General features: G+C 46.0%; 1 protein-coding gene across 4 annotated transcripts in view; it reads right to left on the bottom strand.

Annotated features, from left to right (window-relative positions):
* Positions 1–3,197: 3,197 nt before the first annotated feature.
* Positions 3,198–22,250, bottom strand: part of FLNB (filamin B) — a 73,463-nt gene continuing 54,410 nt past the window's right edge. For 2 of the 4 annotated variants that reach the window (XM_042799423.1, XM_032984233.2), the window contains 17 exons: positions 20,567–20,641; positions 19,742–19,844; positions 18,715–18,855; positions 16,984–17,112; positions 16,374–16,547; positions 16,062–16,220; positions 15,469–15,672; positions 14,730–14,882; positions 14,284–14,406; positions 13,442–13,708; positions 12,860–12,997; positions 12,654–12,769; positions 10,665–10,797; positions 9,441–9,617; positions 6,809–7,027; positions 5,652–5,855; positions 3,198–4,944 (listed from right to left, as the gene is read on the bottom strand). In XM_042799423.1, the coding sequence (XP_042655357.1) occupies positions 4,757–4,944; positions 5,652–5,855; positions 6,809–7,027; positions 9,441–9,617; positions 10,665–10,797; positions 12,654–12,769; positions 12,860–12,997; positions 13,442–13,708; positions 14,284–14,406; positions 14,730–14,882; positions 15,469–15,672; positions 16,062–16,220; positions 16,374–16,547; positions 16,984–17,112; positions 18,715–18,855; positions 19,742–19,844; positions 20,567–20,641 (2,703 nt within the window). In that variant the 3' untranslated portion in view covers positions 3,198–4,756. The remainder of the gene's footprint in view (positions 4,945–5,651; positions 5,856–6,808; positions 7,028–9,440; positions 9,618–10,664; positions 10,798–12,653; positions 12,770–12,859; positions 12,998–13,441; positions 13,709–14,283; positions 14,407–14,729; positions 14,883–15,468; positions 15,673–16,061; positions 16,221–16,373; positions 16,548–16,983; positions 17,113–18,714; positions 18,856–19,741; positions 19,845–20,566; positions 20,642–22,250) is intronic. The other 2 variants (XM_032984232.2, XM_032984231.2) reach the window with 2 other exon arrangements.

The raw sequence follows: 22,250 nt of genomic DNA, 5'->3' as shown, positions 1-22,250 counted from the left end.
ATCCATTTTGGACACACAAAGTACTCTGTGCAGTCCCAGGCCTGGCATGGACTGGGGACTTACTGCTGCAGTAACATTGCCAGAAAAATGAAGTATACTGGATTATCTTTTCTACATTTATTTATATAGAAAAAATATTTTCATGATTCATTTTAAATAATTTAAAGATTTAATAATTTAAAGTTATATATCTTTAATTTATTCAAGATAATCACACTGATACTGGAAAGGGTGAAAAGGTACCGTCAGCCCCGCTGTGCCTGCGCAGCCCGTGCTCAGCCTGGCCGGTCACCGAACGACCCAGCGGCCGCGAGTTCACCAGCACACCTCAGCACACCCATCACAGGGGACACGATTAGCCCATTAATAAAGCAAGGCACTCGGTGCTACATCTCAAACAACACCATCCAAGGTTTATTATATTGCAAGAAGAATAATATACCAGGTGACAAATGGCATGAGATTTATTTTACTGGCATGCAAACGCTGAAGGAGCTGACCAGCTCTTGGCCAGCCCTGGATGGATCACATTCTCCCCTGACAGGCAAGGAGCTGAGCAGAAACAGCACCTTACGCCTTTTGGAAGGAGCTGCACTTTTATGCTTTATTTCAAAAGTAGCTGAAGCTATTTTGAAAAGCAAATCCCCATGCTGCCAGGGTAGTGCTGGGACAAGTGGGTCAAAGTTTGTAGTGTAGGCTGCAGCCGTGGACCAGCCACGGGCTGGAAGTGCCCATGCCCAGGGCTTTCCCCCCAAAACGATGCACAGCCAGGACCTCTGAGCTCTGCAGAAGGCAGCTTTGTACCCAGCATGAAGGACGCCCACAGCAAAACCGAGATGATTAATGCCGTCAGAGAGTGTCTGACAGAGCTGAGCCTGTAACAAGCTACCTCCCCCAGCTAACACAAGACCTCTTGCATCTTTTTTGTATCAGGCACAATAAAACAAAAGGCCTCCGTTCACATTTGTGAGCAGTAGAGAAAGCAAGGGCCATGCTGTCAGCAGGTTTAAGTAGCGTGGAGGGATCAACCACCTCACCTACACCCAGGAGCAACCTCCAAGGCGTCAATCAGAAGAGAAGTGGTGGATGCTCTTCCGATTGCATTTCTGCGGTTGAGCTGCACACAACCAAATGCAATTCTCAGCTTTGAGCAACGCCCAAGTATAGGAGATATTTGCCATGCTGGCTCCAGTGACAGCCATCAGAAACTGATGGAAGCAAGGCAAAGGACACCCAGAGGGGTCTGAAGAGGGAATTTCCAACAACTCCCCAACCAAAAGAGAAGGCCAGCAGGCAGCAAATGCAGGTGAGACCCTAGGGCACAGCAGGAACAAGCACAGCACAGTGACAGGATTGCTACAGGACAGACTTGAGCAGCGCGGAGTGAAGGACAGTCTGAGTATGCAGGTTGTGAAGAGCTCCAGCTCCAGGACATCACCTCCAAAGACCAATTTTCCCTGCCCATTGAGATGAACAAGTGCTTCTGGCATCAAAACCCACCAATACCAGACAGGCAGATGGGATGCTCTTGAGTTACCACCCCTAGGTAACCGGTATGCTGCAGGGACTTACCTTCCACCACCCACCAAAGCATCTGGTGAACCTCCTGGAGGTGCAGTGGGTCCCAACAGGCTTCCCTACCTCGTAGTGCCCTGACTTACGGGCTGTCCTGGGTCACTGGCCACCAGCAGGCGAGGGTCCAGCTGGCTACCGAGGGCACTGCCAGATCTAGCCAAGTGCTTGCAGGACAGTTTGAGCCAGCTGAGGAGGGATGGACAAGTTCCCAGGGGACTCACAGGTACCAGGTGGCCAAATCCTACTCCAAACCACCACCAAGGAGAGAGATTATAAACGAAGGAAGAGAACTGAAGTACAACCAAATTGGCAGAAAAAAACCCACTTCCACAGCTAGAGGCAAAAAACCCCATGCCAGTCTTCTGTAAATAATGAAGACAGTGCATCTCGTACCATTGCAAGTCTACCCAGGAAGAGGCATTGGAATGTCAGTGACCCAGTACACCAACACCCCAGCCCCACGGGCGCTTGCTAAGGTGGGCACTGCAAATGGAAACCATGGTCAAGGTGCCAAAGACCAGAAGCAGAGCACAGTGCCCACTCAAAGCACTGCTTTGTGCCCAACACAGTCAGTCCTCAGCCGCCAGAGCTGGTGGAGTTGGCTGAACATTGTTGCCAAATTGACACAGCCAAGTTGCACCCAAAGCTGCTCTCATCAATACCACCAGGTGCTTGCTGTCCTTAGCAAGTTATTTTTGTGTGGCCACCCCACAGCTGTCAGTACCCAAGCAAGGCAGATTTGCTCACTTGAAGCAAAGCTCAGCTTTTGCTGGAGGTAACCTCAGACAAGGTAGCAATCAGGGTCCCTCAGCTTCACAGACAACTCCCATTAATTTCAGCTAGTGTGATTAGACCAAGACACCAAGTAGTAACAGGTGTGAGAAGGCCAGACAGGGTTAATGGGAAATAGGAGTTACACAGGCTCAAAGCTCTCAAGGTTTACCCAACCCAACAGCTGTATCCAGGTTTTTTTGGTTTGTTTTGTTTAAAAACATTAAATAGAAGGTTCAGGCTGACGTAGCACAAAGCTAATGAAACGCAGTTAACTATAAAAAGGAAATAATCTGATAAACCTGGGGCAGGAAAGTCCTTGCCAGCTGCTGCATCTCAGGTTTCAGCAGGAGCCGTGTTTGGGAAAACATCTGCCGGTTTCCATAGCCGTGCACCAGTGCTGGCCAGCCCAGGTGCAGTGCTGGGAACCAACTTCTGCGAAGAACCCTGGGGACCCAGGGGTGCCCCTGGCAGCACCCCACCATCAGACCAACGACAGGCCGCTCCCGGGGCCCCCGCACCTGGAGAAAACCAGCGCAGCCCTGGCATGTCCCGTCCGCACGCTGCCCACGGCCGCCCAGTACGTTTAGGCCATGGCTTGAACTTCTGCCAGATGTTTTGGTTTAGGAAAAAAATGGTTTTAGAGAAAAGAAAAAATGAAAGGCACTGAGGTTGTGCCCAAGTTTTTCACAGCTACCTGCATGCCTCGTGGGCCAGAGGTTTTTTGGTCTGCCTGAAGCTGCTGCATGCTGTAGTTTTAGTTTGAACTATATGAAAAGAACCCAATGTTGTTTTTAACATGCACATTTTAATGAAGCAAACAGTTCTATTTAATAAGTTATAAGATACAATTTTACAATCCTGCATTTTATTCCAGTTTATTTTGTTTTTACTTCCTAGTTTACAATGTAGTGAGCATTTCACATTAAGGCACAAAAAAAGCACAGTAAAAAAACCCCAACCTTCCTTTATTTCCCCAATGACTGTGCTGGAGAGCAGTGCATCCACACGTAACTACAGAACTGTAAGCATGAACTTCTCCCTAGGGACAGGCAGTGATGTTTTAGCAGGTCTTCAACAAATCCTACCTTCTCCTAATCGCAGAGTTAAAGCTCGTTTGGAGAGTTTACTAAAGCCCCAGAAGCTGACAGCAATTCAGATACGCACTTGAGAAGTAGCACGGAGTAATCCAGGACAGACAAGTTAAAATGGAAGTTTTCACTCCCTGACCCTCAGCAGGAACGCCTTTTGCAGCGTGAAGGGGATTTCAGGAAAGATGAGCGTGCTTCAGGCATGTCCTTGGACTGAGATATAAAAAAACAACTTGCACCAAAGATGGGTTTGTTGATTGGTACTGCTATTATTGGTAAATTCACACACCCTCCCTCCCTCCTGCCCCGTACCCAACTACAGATGCGGGGTCCCACCCCCAGGCTGGTTTCTTTGCACCTTCTCAGCTACTTGCCTGGCCCACAGCCTCCAGGGAAACCACAGACCATCTTCCCAATACACTGCTGTGCTCTGACCTGCATCAATTTTGGGTCACACAGGTGAGAGTTACACTTGGCTCGGCAAGTTTATGGACTTTATTTAACCCAGCCAAACCAGGGGTTGTTCTTAAAATAAATCAAAAAGAATGTGGGGAGTTGCCTGTAAAGTTACAGAAATCTCAGCAGGATCCCAAGCTAAGTAAAAACTGCATTGCTAGCATCACGGCCAAAAAGCTACCTGTCTAGATTTACAAAGCATTAACATAGAAAGGCTGAAAGTTCCCAGGAAGTAATTTTCAGTCTGCTTTTGGTTTGCTATAAAAGATAAACTTTTCCTAAATGTAAACCATTAGAAAAGCATTTTCAGAAACATTTTAAATTTGAATGGTAAAGCCACTTTTAGTAGCTTTTTATAATGTTAAGCGCTAAAATTGATCAAGTATACAAAGGCACCTATTATAGTACCAGTTTTACCTCATTTCTTTACAGAAAAGAATTTGAACTGGGGACAGCCCAAGTCATATTCCATAACTAAAACGCAAAGTCTCCAGTCAAATAAAATCAGTAGTTAATATACCCAATTACAAAGACAAATTCCAGTTTTCAATTAATATCTAAAGTCTTTAACATCCACAAGGGAAATTAGTGTCTAGTTATCCACATGATTCTCCAAACATTAACAGTGACTCGGACAGTACTGCAAAGGTACAATTTGAGGAGGACATTAAATAGATTGACATTAGGTTGGTAAGTAGGATAGAAGTGAAATGCTTGTAAAAAACAAAGTTAGAGTTTACTTCTGACTGTATTGAAATGTGAGCCGTGTGTATCTAGATACTGCATTTTGCAACAGGACTGCACCCAGTATAACTCTACATCTGAACTGCAAACGTAAAGATCGACTCTGACGCTTGGCGAGTTTAGGGAACGGTGACATGGAAGGGACTCCCAGGGATGTGCTCGTCACCCCATTTCACTGCCAGAATATAGTCACCCCTTTCCTTGACGACGTAAGTTACGTTGTACTGATGGCTGCCCAAATGCTTGATGGACACCTCTTCACATGGTATTGTAGGTCCGTGGACGCCAACTAACAACATATTTGAACCTACAGCAAAACAACAGACTGTTAGCATTGCTAAGCTTAAATAAACAAGCATGGCTGTACCATAATATACTAGCTCCATAACGCAAGGATTTTGTTCTTTTAATTCACAAAGTGATAGTCTGAGGCATGGCTAAGCTAATTTGGTATAAGAAGGAACTTTACTTTAAAAAGCCTTCAACCTCACAGAGGCAAGGGTTTATTTGTGCATTTTGCCAGACCCGACAGGCTACCACTATCTAACTAGAGCACAGAGACATTAACACTGCTCAGAAAGTGAGCAGGCACTGCTTTTCAAGTACTCGGTTAGAAGTTAATAACAGAGACCAGGGAAGGCGGCTGGCCTGGAATCCACCCACCACAAAGCTCCCAGATGATGATGATCAGTGCTCAGGGCTTACGAGAACACCTTGCAACACATGCTACAAAGCACCATCAGGGTTGCTGAAGTTCAGCAACCCATTTGTTCTCACGCCATAACCCTGTGGTTTCTTACAGGTGAATGTGGCTCAGATAAAGCCACTTGGAGAGGAACTGGCATCTTTACAGCCTCTTTATTAAGACTGATTTGGTGAGCACTGTGTACCATTTAGAGTTTTTCTTTACAACCAGATCATCACTTCAAGCTCTAATTTTAACTTTGAGAGTTGGTTTAGGGCAAAAAAACATCCAGCTAAACCCTGGCACCCAGCTGGTTCCTGTACTCGTACCTGCTTTGCTGCAGTCCACAGAGAAGGAGCTTTTCTGACCCACAAAAGCCTTTGAGAGTCCTGCTCCCCGGGAAACCACTTTGCTAGCATCCGAGGTGGATTTGGGAATGGCACTATAGCAAGTTTCAGTCGATGACCTTGTCACTGACTCTACCAGGATAGAAGAAGTTTCGTTGGCGCTGCCTGGGCTAACCAGTCGCTGTCCTGGAAACAGAAAAGATTTCTGACATTCAGATTCATGCCATCTGAAAGGCATTTACAAGGAGGTGTCAAAACCCTCCTAATGACTAGCATGCATTCTGCATCTAAAATGCATTTTTGGAGAGGAGCAATTTCCTACTTCAGTATTTAAGCTGACATCTTCCAGCAACATTGGCAACAATCCCATCCCAGAGCCCTTGAGTGGTTAAAGGACCACAGGAACTTCAGGATTCATTAAGCAAAGCTGGCCGCTTAAGAAGAGTTAATTGTGCTCCAATCACCAAATGCCAAAAATGACTCGAGTTGGCAGAAAAGCAGGTGCAATTTTGCAATAACCCATTTTGAAAGCAGAGCATGTCCCAGCCCGGGGGAGCGCAGTCCCTGCCATCCGCTCCCAAGAACATCACTGTGCCACAGGCACCAGGAGAGGGTTCACTAGCTCAGGGGCAGCAGTAGAGATGAACTCCAGTATGTGCTTAAACACAGCACCGAAGAGAGAAAGAGCTTCCTAAACCAGCCTTCCTCACATCATCTACAAGCCTCCCAGACATTGCTGACCTTTGGTTAGGTGACACCTGCACCAAAATGAGACCAAGAGGGGTATCACTTATGCTACAGGTGACCAGGTTTCAGGCTTTGTGGGGGAAATGGGTAAATAAGTTGTATTTCCCTACTGCCAATGCAACACCCTAGCGCTAGGTCAGGATTTAATATTTCCCCATGTTTTAAGTTTTTTTACAGTCCTCAGCTAAGCCAAGCTGACAAGCTCCATGACTAATGCTTCTGTAGCCTCTCCTGAGATCCCTCATCTAGGCTTTGGAGGTGAAGGGGAGAAACGTTTTGCTTCTCATGTTTTTGGACATCTAGACTTGAATGCTGCACTATCTCGGAGGGACATATTTTCTGAATGACACAAACTACTTCAGGCACACAGTAAATACTGGTTAGCTTTTTACCTGTAACCTTTGCCTTGAAGGGGCTGCCCACTATGTGGTTAGGTCCACCATATTTAACTCCAATTAAATAGTTTCCTGGAGCCATGGGTGTGTACATGACTTTGTAACCTTCTGGAGTTTCCTGGCAGTCCATTTTCACCTTTGATGGCCCTTCAATTGTAACAGAGAGGGTACCTGGCCCAGCCTTGGTTGTGTTAATGAAAAACTCCGACTGCAATCCTAGAAAGATGTAGCACAGTAAGACACACTCTTGCTCACACCCGATGTTACAAAAGCAGCCTGTTATTAAATGGGAAGGGGTAATCTGGTGCAAGACGAGGCTGCCCAAGGCTGCAGGCAGGGAAGGACCGCGCGCCTCCCCCCAGCAGCCTCGCACGGGCCAGCCCCGACCAGGGGCTCTGCACCCCGGCTCCCTCCTCCGCACGCCTCGTGGGACTGCGGGGCGGGCGGGAGACGGGGCATGAGAGCTCTTTAGGACCAAAATGGAAGGATTTTGGCACCAAAAGACTGGCTTAGAGAGAAAACTCTTAGAACAAGAGCCTTTCTACTGCGTGGCGGAGCCTGGGCCCACACAGCATCCTGCACGGCCAAGCTCGGGAAAGCTCGGAGCCATCTTGCTGCCTGGACTGTAAATCAGCAGCGAAGAGCCCACAAGAAAGCAAGAGAGACGAGGGGGAGGAGATCTCCTGGAGCAGATGGGTATTTGAACTGCTCGGCAACAGCACTCCAAGCAGTTTGTGGAAACAAAAGCTTAATTACGGCATCTGGTTAAGACAACTGAATTATCGCTGCTAATACTAAGCCAATGACACAATGCCAGCAACACGAGAAACAATTAAGCAAGGCTTTCAGCCCCCAAATAATTTATGGCCGGACTCTGGCTTCAAACATTTATGATCTTTGGGTTGTTGTATCAGACACTGCTGAGGGGGAATAAAGTGCTTGAGCTCAATCAAAACCAGGATGGGTTATGGGAAAGTTTACTACAGCTCCGACTGAAGCATGCAAGCGTGGGGATAAACTAGGGAGTTTCTAACCTCTGCACACAAGAGGCTGCTGTGTCGCAATGCTGGATGAACCCAGCTCCCACAGAGGATTGTACCATCTTTCAGCGCTTTAGCACTAAATCTCACTGGCACTGCCTATCTGAGAGGTGAGGCACTCGGCTTGCAATACGCACCCCTCAACCAGAGGAAAATTAACTTCCAAAGCCAGCAAGCTTCACAGCTCCTCACTGAAGGCTTCTTGCTCTGAAGTCACTGCTTTTTCCTTGTGCCTCAAATGAAGGCTTGCATTGTTGGAGGCTGCAGACGTGCACCCTCCTGGGGGGACGTTTCAGGTGCGCAGCCACCAGCTATTGAAACTGCTACACTAGATCATTGTTTGGAAACGCTGCTCAGCAGCTCCCGGGGCACTGAGCTTTCGGCAGCTGCCAGGATTCAACAAGGGGGCACAGAGGAACTTTGCTGAAGTTAAACAGTCTGTTTAGACTAAAAACAACCCCAAGCACCTTTATAGATGGGGAAAAATTCCCCTGTCCCTGATGCATCAGTGGCTAGTATTAATGAGTGCTTTTGTTTCCACCTATTAAAGCAGCACAGGCTATAATATCTTTATTTTACATAGTATATCCACATGTTTCCAAAACCAACTCCTTGGTTTCTCCAGAACAGCAGCAGCTTTGACTGAATGACTGCAGTATTTTTATTTCCAGGGAGCAAAAGAGGTATAAAATAGAATCCACAAAAGACAGCAGTAGATAGGATAAGAGGAGCTAGCTATCACCTTGCATATCAGGAGGGTAAAAAAATAAATCAGTTTTACTCTGCTATTCACCTGTGTGTGTGGCCCAAGAAAGCACACAAAGTATATATCCTGGAATGTTTCCATGCTTTCTTACTAAGGCCATAAATCACATTAAAAAACCCCCACCACCCTAAACCCTACATTTTTGAGATGAGAATCATGAGATGGGACAGTCACAGCAGATAACTGGGTGTCAGATTTCCAAGAGTCTGTTCACGCTGGCTCTGAAGCATGTCTAGCACACTACAAACAGAACAGTCCACCGTACTCCCTTGAGTTTACACATCACATTACATTCAACTTCAAATTTCTTAGAGCTGCAAACACTGAAGAAAAGGTAACGGCGTACACTCTCGTACCCATTTAATTAACAGGGGTATGCAAGTTAAACAAGACTCCTTCAACTAGACAGACAACTCAGTATCTGCATTCACAAAAACCTCCGGCCTTTGCAGACATCTTGTTCACACACGGAAGGGAGCCAGAGCATCTCTGGAGCCCCGAGGGACCACCGACACGGAGCTAAGCCAACCGGCAGAGTCGTAGCCCAGCTACGAACCAGTTCAAGTGAACTTGTGCTGCGGTTGCTGGTTTGCAGAGGTTTTAAGTTTGTTAAGCCTCAGTACAGCTTGGAGACTTGCTAATTGATAGTTACAAGACTTGAGGAGCATGCGAGAAAGCAAAATTAGCCTGTGCTCAGGTTGGCAGAGAATGTGGGTTAGTTCAGCTGCCTTAGCAGGGAAAGTCATGTAAAAATATGCCTAGCGACAGCTTCTGTTTCTCTCGGAAAACCAAAGTGCAAACACAGCTGTAAAAGAAGGGTTACCCGTGGTACCGCTCTCCAGGCCGGATCCGTACGCCGTGACGAGCGCGGGATTGCCCGCCTGCCCGGGCTCACCGACACGCACTTTGAAAGGGCTGCCCACCACATGGCTTCCATTGAACTTCACGTCAATTGAGTGGATGCCGTTTTCATGGGGGATGAACCGAACGGCATACTTATCTGCAAGAGAGAAGTGGCTTTTCTGATACATCAGAAATAACAATAAAACAGGAATTAAACCCAACAAAGGGCTGGTTAGCAACCCAAGCAAGGTTTCTGTAATGCTTTGACATACTTCGGTCCCAGTTTCACGAAACTCAACTACACAAGCTGCTGAGCTCATATTTAAGTAGGAAAGTGCTGTATTTATCACAGGAGGTATCACAGGTTATATTTTCAGCTTGTCTACTAGGACCCAATCTCAGCTGTCACCTAGTCTGCCGGGTGAGTTTTAGGGTTATTTGCCTCACACATGCACTAAACATGATAGCTTAATCACAGCCCAACCTGTCGGCAGTTGAGGGAGCAGTGCAGAGAAGAAAAGCAGCTGGTAAGTACAGGACAAATCTTACCAGCAGGCTGAGCGTGCTGCTCTGACACCACAGATACTACACCTCTGTTTAAGAAAGTCATTTAGCAATTTGCTTGTATCTAACGTTTTTGATTGCACATTAACCCAGAGGAGGGACTAATCTTCCCCAGGCAGACAGCTGCTGTCTGTCCACAGTACAGACCATAACTCATTCAGACTTCAAGTGAAAAAGAAAAGCTCATTGCTGAAACAGGTGCTGACATTTCTGTAGTGTTTGCTTGTATTCAGCTGCTTTGACGTTTTGTATGAAGGAGTGAGTGCGAGTTAAAAATAAACTATTAGTCAAAGATGGAAGCATAGCTTCGAAAAATAAACTTCGTCCCTGGCTAAATCCAACCACCACATCATATTTCGTTTATGACTAATATCACTGTACCTTCACTGGCTAGCCAAGAATTAAATATCTGTATCTTGCATAAGTTAGGGCTCAATTATTTCTAGAGCTATCTAGGAAAAGCATGGACATAACCCTGACCAAACAACTCTTGACACCAGGAAGTCATTCTCCAAGGAAGGTGCTTGTCTCTTGGGTACACTGCTCACAAGCCAAAGGGACTAAACGTCCTTGCTACAGGGCAGCAAGTGTGGTTTGGAGGTCACGCAGTTTGTTTTGACCAATGTAAAGCCATGCTCACCTGGCTCCAGCTCAGACACATGGCACTCTTCTACAGCTCCGGAGGGGCTGTGGACTTTAGCATCGATCTTGCCCTTTGCCCCATTTAGCCTTATAGCAAAGGATGCCGGCTGATTAACTTTTAATCCAGACTCCTGAGAATGCAACAGTCAGATTATCACATTTAAACTTCTCGTCTCAGACAGCACAAGATTTGTGGCACAGAAATAACCACTTCAGCACTTTTTTTTTTTTTTTTAAAGATTTCAACAAAAGGCATAATGTTGTGACTTGCATTAACTCTCAAATCAGAAGCTCTCTCCCTCTTAGGTGGGTGGCTGATTTAGGAGTCACCCATGTTGGCTAGGCTGACTTTTCCCATGGTAACGGACCATTTTTGGAAGCCAGCTGACTCTGCCAAATCAGACAGAGGCAGGTTTAAGAGACTAGTCACCCGTTGTCACTGAGGTCAGCCCTTGGTATTCAGGCACTTGATTTAAAGGATGTTTAAGCTATAGGTCCATTTTCAGCCCATTCATTCATTCCAGATTCATTCAGGTGAAAAGCCTCTGATAATCCAGTTTTCTGAAAGAATAATATGCGTGTTTATATTTGCCACAAGAGGCTGCATTTAGAACACCACCACAAGACATCTTAACATGAGAAAGTATTTTAAAACATGAAACCAGATGTTGCTGTGCTGTCAGGCCATCAGTGGAAGGCGAGGCAGCTCAGCATCCATGCTGCAACGGTCCTCAACCAGAGCAGCCCATGCAGTATTCAGCAGTAATATTTTATGCTGAACATACTTTACCTGATTTTATTTTCAACTAAATCCTGAAGAGGGAAATAAATGCAACTGAGTAGAACTGAGGTACAAGGTATAAAGCAAGTCCCTGATACAGGTTTAGCGGAGGCTGATGCCGCACACTGTGCTCCGTTACTGAATACTCAGCTTTATCTGCCTCTGCAGGACTTAATTGAAGTGAGTATTCCTGTCAAAGAGTCTTTAAATGAAACACAAGAGAAACATCAATACCACAGCGACTAATTAACGCCCTTGTAACTCCTGGTTAGAAGAGATACTATCGGATCAGGCTGTCGTGATTCATTTAAACAGCCAAGGTGGAGGAGACCTGCAGCCCAGGCAAACTCATGAGGACCACAGCTGGGACATATCCAAAAAAAAAAGCCTCGACTAAAGTACTATTTGCTTATCACAAGTCAATGAAGACTGAGGTACAGTATATTTAGACACAGATTCTCAGTCTCACATCCAAGTTTCTGGGTTTGGAGATTTAAGTCAGGCCTTTAATGTTACTTCTGTTTTAATGCACACAACCACACACACACAAAAATGATATGGTGAGGTTAACAGATGAGCCCACACCAACTACAAAGCTGTGATTCACTCCGAGATTCGCTACTGTTTGTGAATCATCCGAGCTGCGACTGTGTGGTTTCATGATGTCAGCCAGAGCGAATCTGCACTCTGACCTCATGGTGGGGCCCCCTCCATCTGCCCACGCCAAGGCTGCAGCAACGTCCCGACCACGCAGCCCTACGCCACCTCGGCCCTGGAAACCCAGCTCGTCAGCCCACGTGCCAACCGAGTGACTTGGTACCAGCACGATCACCTGTGGTTCATGTTCATGTTTGTTCTCCCTGGCATTCCCTTAGCCAATGGGGTGGAAAGCAAGATTTGGCTCCACCAATACTATTTCTATAGCCTCCTGTTCTTAACTCCCAAGTGTTACCACCTGTAACACATCCACAGTTGAGCCTTCTGCCTTCAAATTCTGGCTAGCCAGGGCTGGACCAGTTCTGCCAGCGCAAGTTACCAAGGGGCCAGCTGCCAAAAAGCACTCTCTGACTGCAATCTGAACTTGAAAACGAGCACCAACCAAGGTAAGGCTATTACTAAGAAGAAAGGACAACCATTTTGGTCTTGGAGAACAAGGACGAAATCAGTCTCTGTGGCAAGTTGTGGAGATGTTTCCTTATGTCTCACCTGAAGGCTAGTGACAGTGAGCCTGCGAGCATCATCGGAGGGGGCGATGACAGGAACCAGGTAGGGGCTTTCAGGAATGTGCTCGTCATTGAACTTTATGGACACCTCATAGTTGCCTGCAGGGAGAAAAGAAGCAGTGAGTGTCCTTAGTTTCTTTGAAAATAGCATTCAGTATTATTTCAGTATGATTTGGTCTTGGTACATACCTGGCTCTTGAACTATGTATGACACACCACAAGATCCATCTTTATGGTCCTCAAAGGCAATTTCTGCTTTACTTGGACCTTCTACAGCAATAGACAGTCCTCCAGCTCCAGCTTCCCGTGTCCATATACTGAACTCAGCTGTTAAAGCACATGAGAGCACACGCAAGAGTAAGTTTGCTGTTGCTGGGTTGCAGTTTCTTCCTAACAGACTGTGCAGCATCCCATACTTACATGGATGAGGAACGGTACCTTGTCCCATCATCCTTTGCAGTTTCTCCCAAGAGGCTCCTATTAGCCTTGAATTAGACTGTCAGCCCCCAGTAACACACCTTACAGCCTCAAGCTCATCCAGTGAGAGCAGTCAGTTTCCAAAAGGTGCATTTCCAGACTTCTCCATCCACATCATGCAGCAATATTATTTCTCCATGTTTCTCCACTGACAACCCCTGGCTTGGGGTGACCCCATGGTGTTACACCGAGCTCTGCTCAAGCTCTCACGGAAGAGGCCAAGAGAAACCAAAGCACTGCACTGCAGACCTGCGCACGGCGAGCACTGGAGCCTAGCGAGAGCAGAGGACTCACCTGGGACACCCGTCTCTCCACGCTCCAGCCCTGGGCCTCCAGCTCTCACTTTATGGGCTCCTCCCTCGCCCAACGGCCCCACGGTGAACTGGAAGGGGCTGCCTGGAACAGGCTGCCCTCTGTATTTGACATCCACAGTGTGGACCCCCATTTCTTGTGGCACAAAGCGGACGCAGTAGGTGTTTTTGTCCGCTTCTACAATTTCGGCATCAAAATTTCTTCCAGAGGGACTAGTTACTTGGGCTGTCATATCCCCACAATCAATTTCTAACAAGAAAAGAAAGAAAAAAAATGCAGATTAGAAAGTGACCAAGGGTTTTGGTATTTTGTTTTTGGAAGCAGGACCTGAGGTCAAGTGATTACATAGTACAAACAACAGAAGAGGCACGTAGGTGCCAGTTTGTATGCTCAGCTAGATGCGTGCTGCCAAGGAGTGAGCTCGGCCAGTTACAGCTTACCAGCTGCTCTGGAGGCAGATGAAGAGGCTGGATAAGTGCAGCCAGCTAATGCTAGCCTACGTGATTCACATTTGCCAGACAGCAGTACAAACACTTAACAGCCAACATGATGGTCTTAAAACCCTGGAGACAGGGTGAGCTGTGCAGCCCATTCTCCAGCCTGCTGTACACAGAATAGATTGAGGCACCCCTAGTATTTATTTATCTACATTTTGATCATGGTTATGCTTATTTTTAAATATTCAAAGAGAAGATACTACCAGTGGTTTTTTTTTCCCTAAACTATCTTAATATGAGGATGTCTTAACAACACTGAGGTTCCTATTTCCACTGCTTCAGGTACATTCATGCTATACAAGTGTAAGTTATGGTGACATTGCTTACCTGGAATTTTTAGGTTCAGATCACATATGCTTCCCACTGTTGCAACAGAAGGAGCCCGTCTTGTTCGTGTGATGCTCTCCTTAACCCTTCCTTCACCACTTATCTTCACAGTAAATGGGCTGCCTGTAAGTACCACAGCAAGTCATTCTTCCTCCACTCATTACTTATTGCATCGAGGGGAGGAGTGAAAGCTTCCTCTCACTTGTAGTGGATCATAGGGGAATATTTAGAGTTAGCCAACAGTCAGGTCCAAGTGAAAGATGCCCATGTAACCAGAACAGTTCTGGATGCTTGCTGCTTGTGGAGGGTACTGGTAGAACCTCCTCGAATCTTTGGGGCTTGTGGCCCAAACCAGATCACACAGCTCATCTGCAGTTCCAGTGCACTGGCCAGCTAGGTAAGCCTTCTGTTGTACTAACCAAAAGTTGCCCAACACTTCTGCTTACCTGGAATATGTTCATCTGCAAATTTAGTGGATACAATGTACACGCCAGGTACAGTTGGAAAATAGGACACTTTGCAAGTTCCATCTTCTAGGTCTTCAGTTTGGATATCTACCTTGCTGGGTCCTTCAACTGCCAGTGAGATCCCACCGTAACCTACAATATATCTAAGTTAGCCTCAGATTTCCATAGTGCTATTATAAATTTGACATAAAATAGCCTAAACCCATAGCAGTAGCTAGTCAGTAGGTTTGTATCATAATGGGCACATGGGAGTTGCATAATGCCTTCATGACATTTTTGTAGTTCTCAGGCAGATATTCAAAGGCACACCATGCATTCAGCTCCTGAAATAGTCTGACTATATCGCTTTTATTTCATTAATGTTGCAAAGTTAGTTTCAAAGACTGTGGTCAAGGCTCCACATTAAAACAGCAGCGAAATATCTTCCTCATTTTCTTCTTGCTGTACACAACAGTACTAGAGCCAGCTTCATCAGTGCCTCAGGGACAGTCCCTGTTGGCTGTAATGGAAGACATCAGCCGAGACAATGCAAAGCATTTTAGAAGTTTATAGCATTGGCTGTAGTTAGTAGCTGACAATAATGACCGTTAATACACTATTTGCACCTGCTGCTTTGTGGCTTGTGACCTGGTGGTTGCATTATGAGGTAGACAATGGTCTCATTTAGAGAGGACACATATCTCACAGCATCTCACAGTCCCTTTGCAATGGAACTGACCTGCGTCTCTCGTGTCTACAATGAAGTCACACATTTCAAAGGTTCGTCCTTCTACCAAGCCACGTCCAAAAACTCTTGCTCGTCTGGCATCTCCTATCTCAGATTGGACCACCATGATTGTTACAGGGCTGTTTGGTACATGGCTCCCATTTTTCTTGATGCTAACCAGATGTTCTCCTACTTCCCGTGGAATGAATGAAATGCCTACAAAGCAGAGAAATGTGACAAAGTTACTCACTTTTTATGCATGTTATACTTGATTTAAATGCCTTAATCACACCAAGAAATTAAATACTGAAAGAGCACTCTCCTTACACACATTGAAGTGCTGCTCTCAAACAGGCCACAAAGCCATTCACATATGCTGACAAAAAGCACTTTAATCGCAACCTGGCACATCACATGCAAGCTAACACAAGAGGTCATTCTTCATACTATTCTGTCTTTGGCCAACTGTTTCAAACAATATCAACCACCTGGCCTGACAACACTCTTCCAGGAAGGAGCAGAGAAGCCAGTCATTTTACATAGCAAAGCAAACTGGAGTAGAGGCTACTATACCACTCTCTCCGATCAAGACTGTCAGAGCTTACCAATGTGGTTATTGGGTAGCCTCTTCAGAAGACAAGGTTCATCACGACCTGATGGGGCTTTAATGCTGGCTGTTAGGAGACTGAGATCAGTCTCATTGATATCCAACAAGAAGTCAGCAGCAGAACCAAGCTTAACCTGGGACCGTCTTCTGTTATCATCTGAATATATAAAGAGAAACGAGTCAGAAAATATTACAAGGTTAAGTGCAGAACAAGTCAGAGAACTGCATGCTCCTGCCACAAACCAGGTCCCCCATGTTATGAGAGGTTAATTTTCATTATGAAGTGCTTCCAGAAGTCTAAACTTTATACCTGTGATCTTGGCTGTGAATGGACTGCCCGGGATGTGCTTGTCGTTGTACTTGACCAGGATGCTGTAGTTCCCAGGTAGAGTAGGCAGGTACGTGACTGTGCACGTCCCATCTTTGTTATCAATGCAACTGATCTCTGCTTTTGAAGGTCCTTCTATAGCCAAGTCCAGCCCACCTAGGAAACAAGAACATCACTTCTGTAAATGTTCATGGACACCAAGTCCAATGACTTGGTCTAAAGAGGAAGATCCAGTACTTGGTACTGAAAACACAGCTTAGATGCACCTAAGACCACAACTCTATTCAGCTTTGTTAGATATAGCCAACAGTGATCCCACATCCAGTCATCATCCACTAAATCTAAGCTGCCTTCAGTTAATTTTTAATTAAATAAATCATTTGCACCCTATACCACAGGGTACATCTACTGCTCTCAGGAAGAGGTAATAAAACAGTTTTTACTGCAAGTTACAGCCTGATATTTGCACAAGTCATTTGTATCACAGCAGACATTCATAGTTGGACAGATGAATGCAAATTAATGCTGATGCGCATTACATTTCCATGTATTTCCTACTTTAGGGTAGGATGGGTTTAAAGAACAGACTTACCCTCTCCTGCGTCTTCCGTGACAATGGTGAAAGTTGCTGGTTTATTTGCAACCCCATAAATGAGGCCAGGCCCATAAGCAGACACACTGCCGCTGTTTGGATAATTCACATAGAACTGCAGGGGGCTCTCTAAAGGAAAAATAAAACCAAAAGAAGCACTTCTAAGGATGAGTGGGCCTGGACTACAAGAACAAAGCAGACATCAAGCTGCTCTGACCCAACAGGATCTTATTCTTATGCTTACTGATACCCATGTTCTTCAATGTCATTCTCATTACTTGATATTTGAAGAACCTTTATGTGACTGTAATGCACTTAAAAAAATGAATAAGCCTCCTCTTTCATCTTCAAAAGATACTTCTCCACTATTTGTTCCACATTCAGTCATGACAAAGTAAGTGTTACTCAAATTACAAGAGATAAGCTTCAATGATATTGTAAAGGGTCTTATTCATTACAAGTTTATTTTTAGCACTTTAAATCAGAACATGACTCAGAAGCAGGCTTTCAGTTCAGGCACAGATCCTGAATTTCGGTAGCTCAGAATTAGGAAATAGCACAGCATATTGTCTGACTCAATGAACCTGAACTAGCAAATTTGAAAGGTATCCAAAAACATATTTGCCAGCCTCAGATTAGCTAAGCTGGCGCACAGGAACAAAAAGTACAGTCACCAAAAGCCAATAATGGTTTTTAAAAAAAAGGGCAGAGATAGCTCTTAAGTCCAAAGCTAGATTTTGCAGCTGAAAGAGTAGCAAGTTTGATTCATGATAGCCTTCAAAAAGGAAGCATTATGGCACATCATCCTTCTGTCCCGGCACCAGGTAACGGTCTCACTGAACCAACAGAACCAACAGTTTGGCACTTACAGGGGTGCTATATCCATACAAAGTACTGAAGATACTGAAGCAGCACCATGCATCACATTATTGAGCTCCCTACTCCAGTTGAAGTTAGCCCCGTGTTTCCGTACACCGAGTGAACCAGCAGCCCAGTTCAGGCACTGCTGAAGGTATTTTGACTCATGTCTACACATCATTCTACAGATCTGCCCCTTTTTGCCCCAGCCCCATGCAGCCGGCGTGCTCCGAGAACTGCGGGGCAGCCCCAGCCTCCAGGCGAGACAGAGCTTCAGCTGGGGAGATGCGGGAGCTGGTGAAGTGAGGACAAAGAAGAGAAAAGGAATGAAAGGTAGTGGTTTCTGTTTGTTAAGAAGCAGCCAGGAAGAAAGAAAGATTACAGCATAGCGTGCATGTGTGTTTTATTTTATTGCAATGAGATGGAAAGAGTAACTATAGTGTTTTAGCCGCTTATTCCTCCCCGCAGATGGGAGATTTTGTGTCAATGCAGTTTTAAGGATAAACATATACTGTAACCACTAGTTTTGTTGAGCACCATGGCAGTAAATTTCTATCTGAAAAAAATGGTAGTTTGAAAATTGTATGTTTCTTCTTCATAATAAAATGCCACAAAAGCCAGTTTCCAAAACCGTAATCCATTTTAAGCCTGGCGGGTACTATTAAACCACAATGGAAGCTCACATGTGCTGGCACTTACTCCTTTGCTTTAGTTTCTTTCTGGACTGCTTGCAGATGAACTGATGCTGAACAGTAAAATGTCCTGGCAGTTCTTACTGCAGTTTACACAACTAAGCTATAGAAACCTGAACAGGGAGCAGATGCATCAGCAGGACACTGCACTCGGATTTGTGTCGCCTGCTTTGTCACTCACCTGGGATGTGCTTTCCCATATATTTTATGTGCATTTCATGCAGCCCAACCTCAGAAGGAGCGTATCTCACTGTTACTGTGCCGTCTTTGTTATCCACAATATCAGGCGTATCCGTCTTTCCAGAGGGCATGTGTACTTCACCTGCAAAAAGCCACCATGGGAGTTACAGAAGGAGAAGCTGTCTGCTTCCCCTCTCCCACCCACAAAGAATTGTCTAGCCATTTTAAACAAGCATTTTAAATTGTTAAATTCCTTACCCACAGGCACAAATAGGAAACTAATGGGAACACTAACCAGACATGTTTTCTACTTCAGATACATGAATACAACACAGCAGTAGACATCTGGCAAACAGTCCTGTGACCTTACAAACTCTACAAGCAGGGCTGTTTGCTTCAGCCACTGAAATTTCTACAGCAAGCCCCAGGAAAAGCACCAATCTACCTCATCACAAGTCGCTCTCTCTCCTGTGGCTCTTTTGAAAAATTAAAGATCAACTGACCCAGGACTTGGGGTGGAATTGCTGAGCGGGAAGGTGGGAGGGGATGCAGCCTGCATGTGCAGGAGCTTAGGGCAATGGGGGTGTTACTGGGGTGACGCTCTCAGCTGCCAGACCTGGGGAAGAGGGGTTGCCTGCTTTGGAGAAGGTATGTGACAGGAATGCAAGATTAGGCTGTTTTGCAGCACCTGCACAGAATAAATAACAGAGCTTATTAAGGATGCACGTAGCTGCTCCTGAGGGGAAAAAGCAGCAACAGGTCCTACAGAGCAGTAGTTCACTGCTTAGCACCAAGGGCCACAGCAGCAGCAAGAATCCCCTTCATTTAACTCAAACCATCAGCAGGGCATATCCTACTCACCCCTCAGCGTGTGCCACTTGATGTGAAATTAAACAACTAAGTTGCTGGCAGGATACAATCCTCCCACACACACTGTGGTCTAGACCACCCAGACTGATAGTTGCAAATGGATAAACATGCTAACAAAAAGCAAAACCCTCCCGAGAGGCTGCGCGTACTCCAGGTACCTGTTATTTCTCCTTTCCTTACAGCAAAAGGGATAACCATATCAAAGGGCCTGAATCCCATGCCATTCATGTCTCCAACCGGGACATAAGCTTCTTCTGTGACCTAAAGGAAGCAAAAGGATGGGACACTTCAGAAAGGTTGGTAGACCCGAACAAGCACTGAGCAGCTCCACTGTGAGCATAAGCAGAAGAGAGCGTGTGGTGATTATCACAGCCTGCCACAGGCCGGGGCTCAGCCAGAGCAGTGTCCAGCCAAGCTCTCCTTCGTGACACCACCACACCGCAGAGCAGAGCAAATCAAACACGGTGTGAATGGAAGACATGCTGGAAAAAAGTTAGAGATAAAAATGGAATACAAAGGGATGGAAGACAATGTAGTGCACGCAAGACCCAAAGTGGCTCCATCTGAAAGGATTTAGTTTCTTAAGGCCTGGAAGAGAAAGTGATTTTTGCATGGGGTAGAGTGATTGCAACACAAAATGGACAAAAGAAACAAGTTTCACAATGCGACTCTGGACTCAAGACACTGTGCTATTTTACTGAGAAAACAAAGCGATGCACTCAGTTTGCTTTTGCCAACAGCAGACATTGCAGACGTAGAAGCTGTAGGTATAATGATCCTCTTCGTGTTTAAATGAGAGTTTATTTGGAGACTCCCTTCAAGCAGCAAAGAAAAAATAAGGTTTGGATCCCAAGAACAATTGATCAAACAGAAAGAATGAACACAATGACCAGAGCGATTCAAGCAGTCCCAAGAAGCAGGCTGTCATCTGAAATGGAACACAGATGGGGGAAAACCAGCTGAAAAATGTAAAAATTGTGTACCCAAGGGCGGAATCCGGGGGGGGAGGCGCCCACTGGCTCCTGCGACCGCATGGTGACATCATCTGCATCTACAGCCTGGGCAGGGGTAAAGGCAGGTTAGGTGTTATTCTGGCACGGAGGCATTCCTATCTTTCACAGCACAGAGCTCCTTCCAGCTCCTCAACACCTTCCACCCACCGCGCGGCCCCTCCCAGTCCTCTGACCATTGCAAGGACCTGGATCCAGCCACGGGAACTGGGAAGCTGCCTGTATCCACAGGCACTGGGGGAAGCCACCAGCAGCACAACAAAGGGACAAAGTCGGTACATGCCATTGTTGGGAGCCAAGATGGAAAGCAGTGCCTAAACACTGGTAGAATTGAATTTCAGAGTGGCTTTTTTATGGGACTGGTGCAGGGAGGGAGGTGAAAGGTTTAACCCTGAGATGCAAGTCCCCACGTGCTGCGCAGCACGGTGTGCGAGCTGGGAGGCAGGGGAGCCTGCTGCCGTGGGAAGGCTGCTCCCAGCTCATGAGCTTGGGTGAATGACCCAGCCCACAACCAGTCACAGCTGCAAAGTTATTCTTCTGATTCATAGCTGGGATAGCGTTGTCAAGACACCAAATGTGTTTTCCCCGGGCGCAGCCTCCCTTCCCACCAGGCATGCCAAGAGGATGACTTGCAAATTCCCATCACCCCCACTTAACCCAACAAGCATGGCCGGGGCTGACACCCACACATGCAGCTCCACCGGGCTCAGCCACCCCAGCTCCTCCTGCCCATTTACAACACTGCAAACCACCCTAACAAAATAACCTGTTGGAAACTTATGCATGGAAAGACTCCGCTGAGAAACCCAATGCAAAACAGAAATACTGCTCTTTCACTGTTCTCTGTCCCCAGCTGAGACACCCAAGGCAAACACATACTGTATCAGTCAGCTAGGAAGTGGGAATTTTGTCTGGCTGGGAGCAGGCTCCCTGACCTCGAGAAGCATTTCCTGCAGTGAACTTTTAGCTGTGAGCAAGGGAGTCGTCTTCCTCATGGAAATCTTTGAAGAGACCAGCAGTGACCTGACAGGGGTGCAGGTAGGAAGAGCCGGCGTGCCCGGCCCGCGGGCTCTGGCCAGACTCAGCACAAGTACAGCCATGAGGTTTCAGAGGCTGAGATGTGCTGGAGGCCACCTCAGCTGAGATTACAAAACCAAGACTCATTTTGCCAGCACTGAGAGTTGTTCTTCACAGAAAGGGCTTCTGTGAGCCCTGAGAGGCACCTAGTCTGCTCCTCTCTGAGGCTGGGGTTTTGTTTGCTTTTTAAACCTAAACATGCTGAAGTACTGCACATTGGAAGGAACTTAATTAAAAGGAGGGATTTGGCTATAACAGTTTAACTAGCACTTGCAAATCATTTTTAAGTGTGAGCTAACAGCCTGTTTCCCTGGGATCTGTCAGCAGACCATTCCTTATTTTGGGGTCAACATTATAAATAGTAAGAGACGGAAAAATCAGAGCACCATATCTGACAACAGCCGAAGTAATTAGTTGTGGAAGCTGATTACAACCACCCTTATATATCATTTAGAAAAAGAACTACACGGTCAGGAAATGAAAAACTTGTTCAGAGAAGCCAAGTCTTCATGCACTGATGGCTTCTATCCCTCTTCACTTAACTGTATTGCCTGCTCAAAATAAGCTCTGAAAGTAACAA

Source organism: Tyto alba, unplaced genomic scaffold, assembly GCF_018691265.1.
Source record: "Tyto alba isolate M040663 unplaced genomic scaffold, T.alba_DEE_v4.0 Super-Scaffold_3, whole genome shotgun sequence".
NCBI classification, from domain to species: Eukaryota; Metazoa; Chordata; class Aves; order Strigiformes; family Tytonidae; genus Tyto; species Tyto alba.
This window is presented reverse-complemented; position numbering and strand designations above follow the sequence as displayed.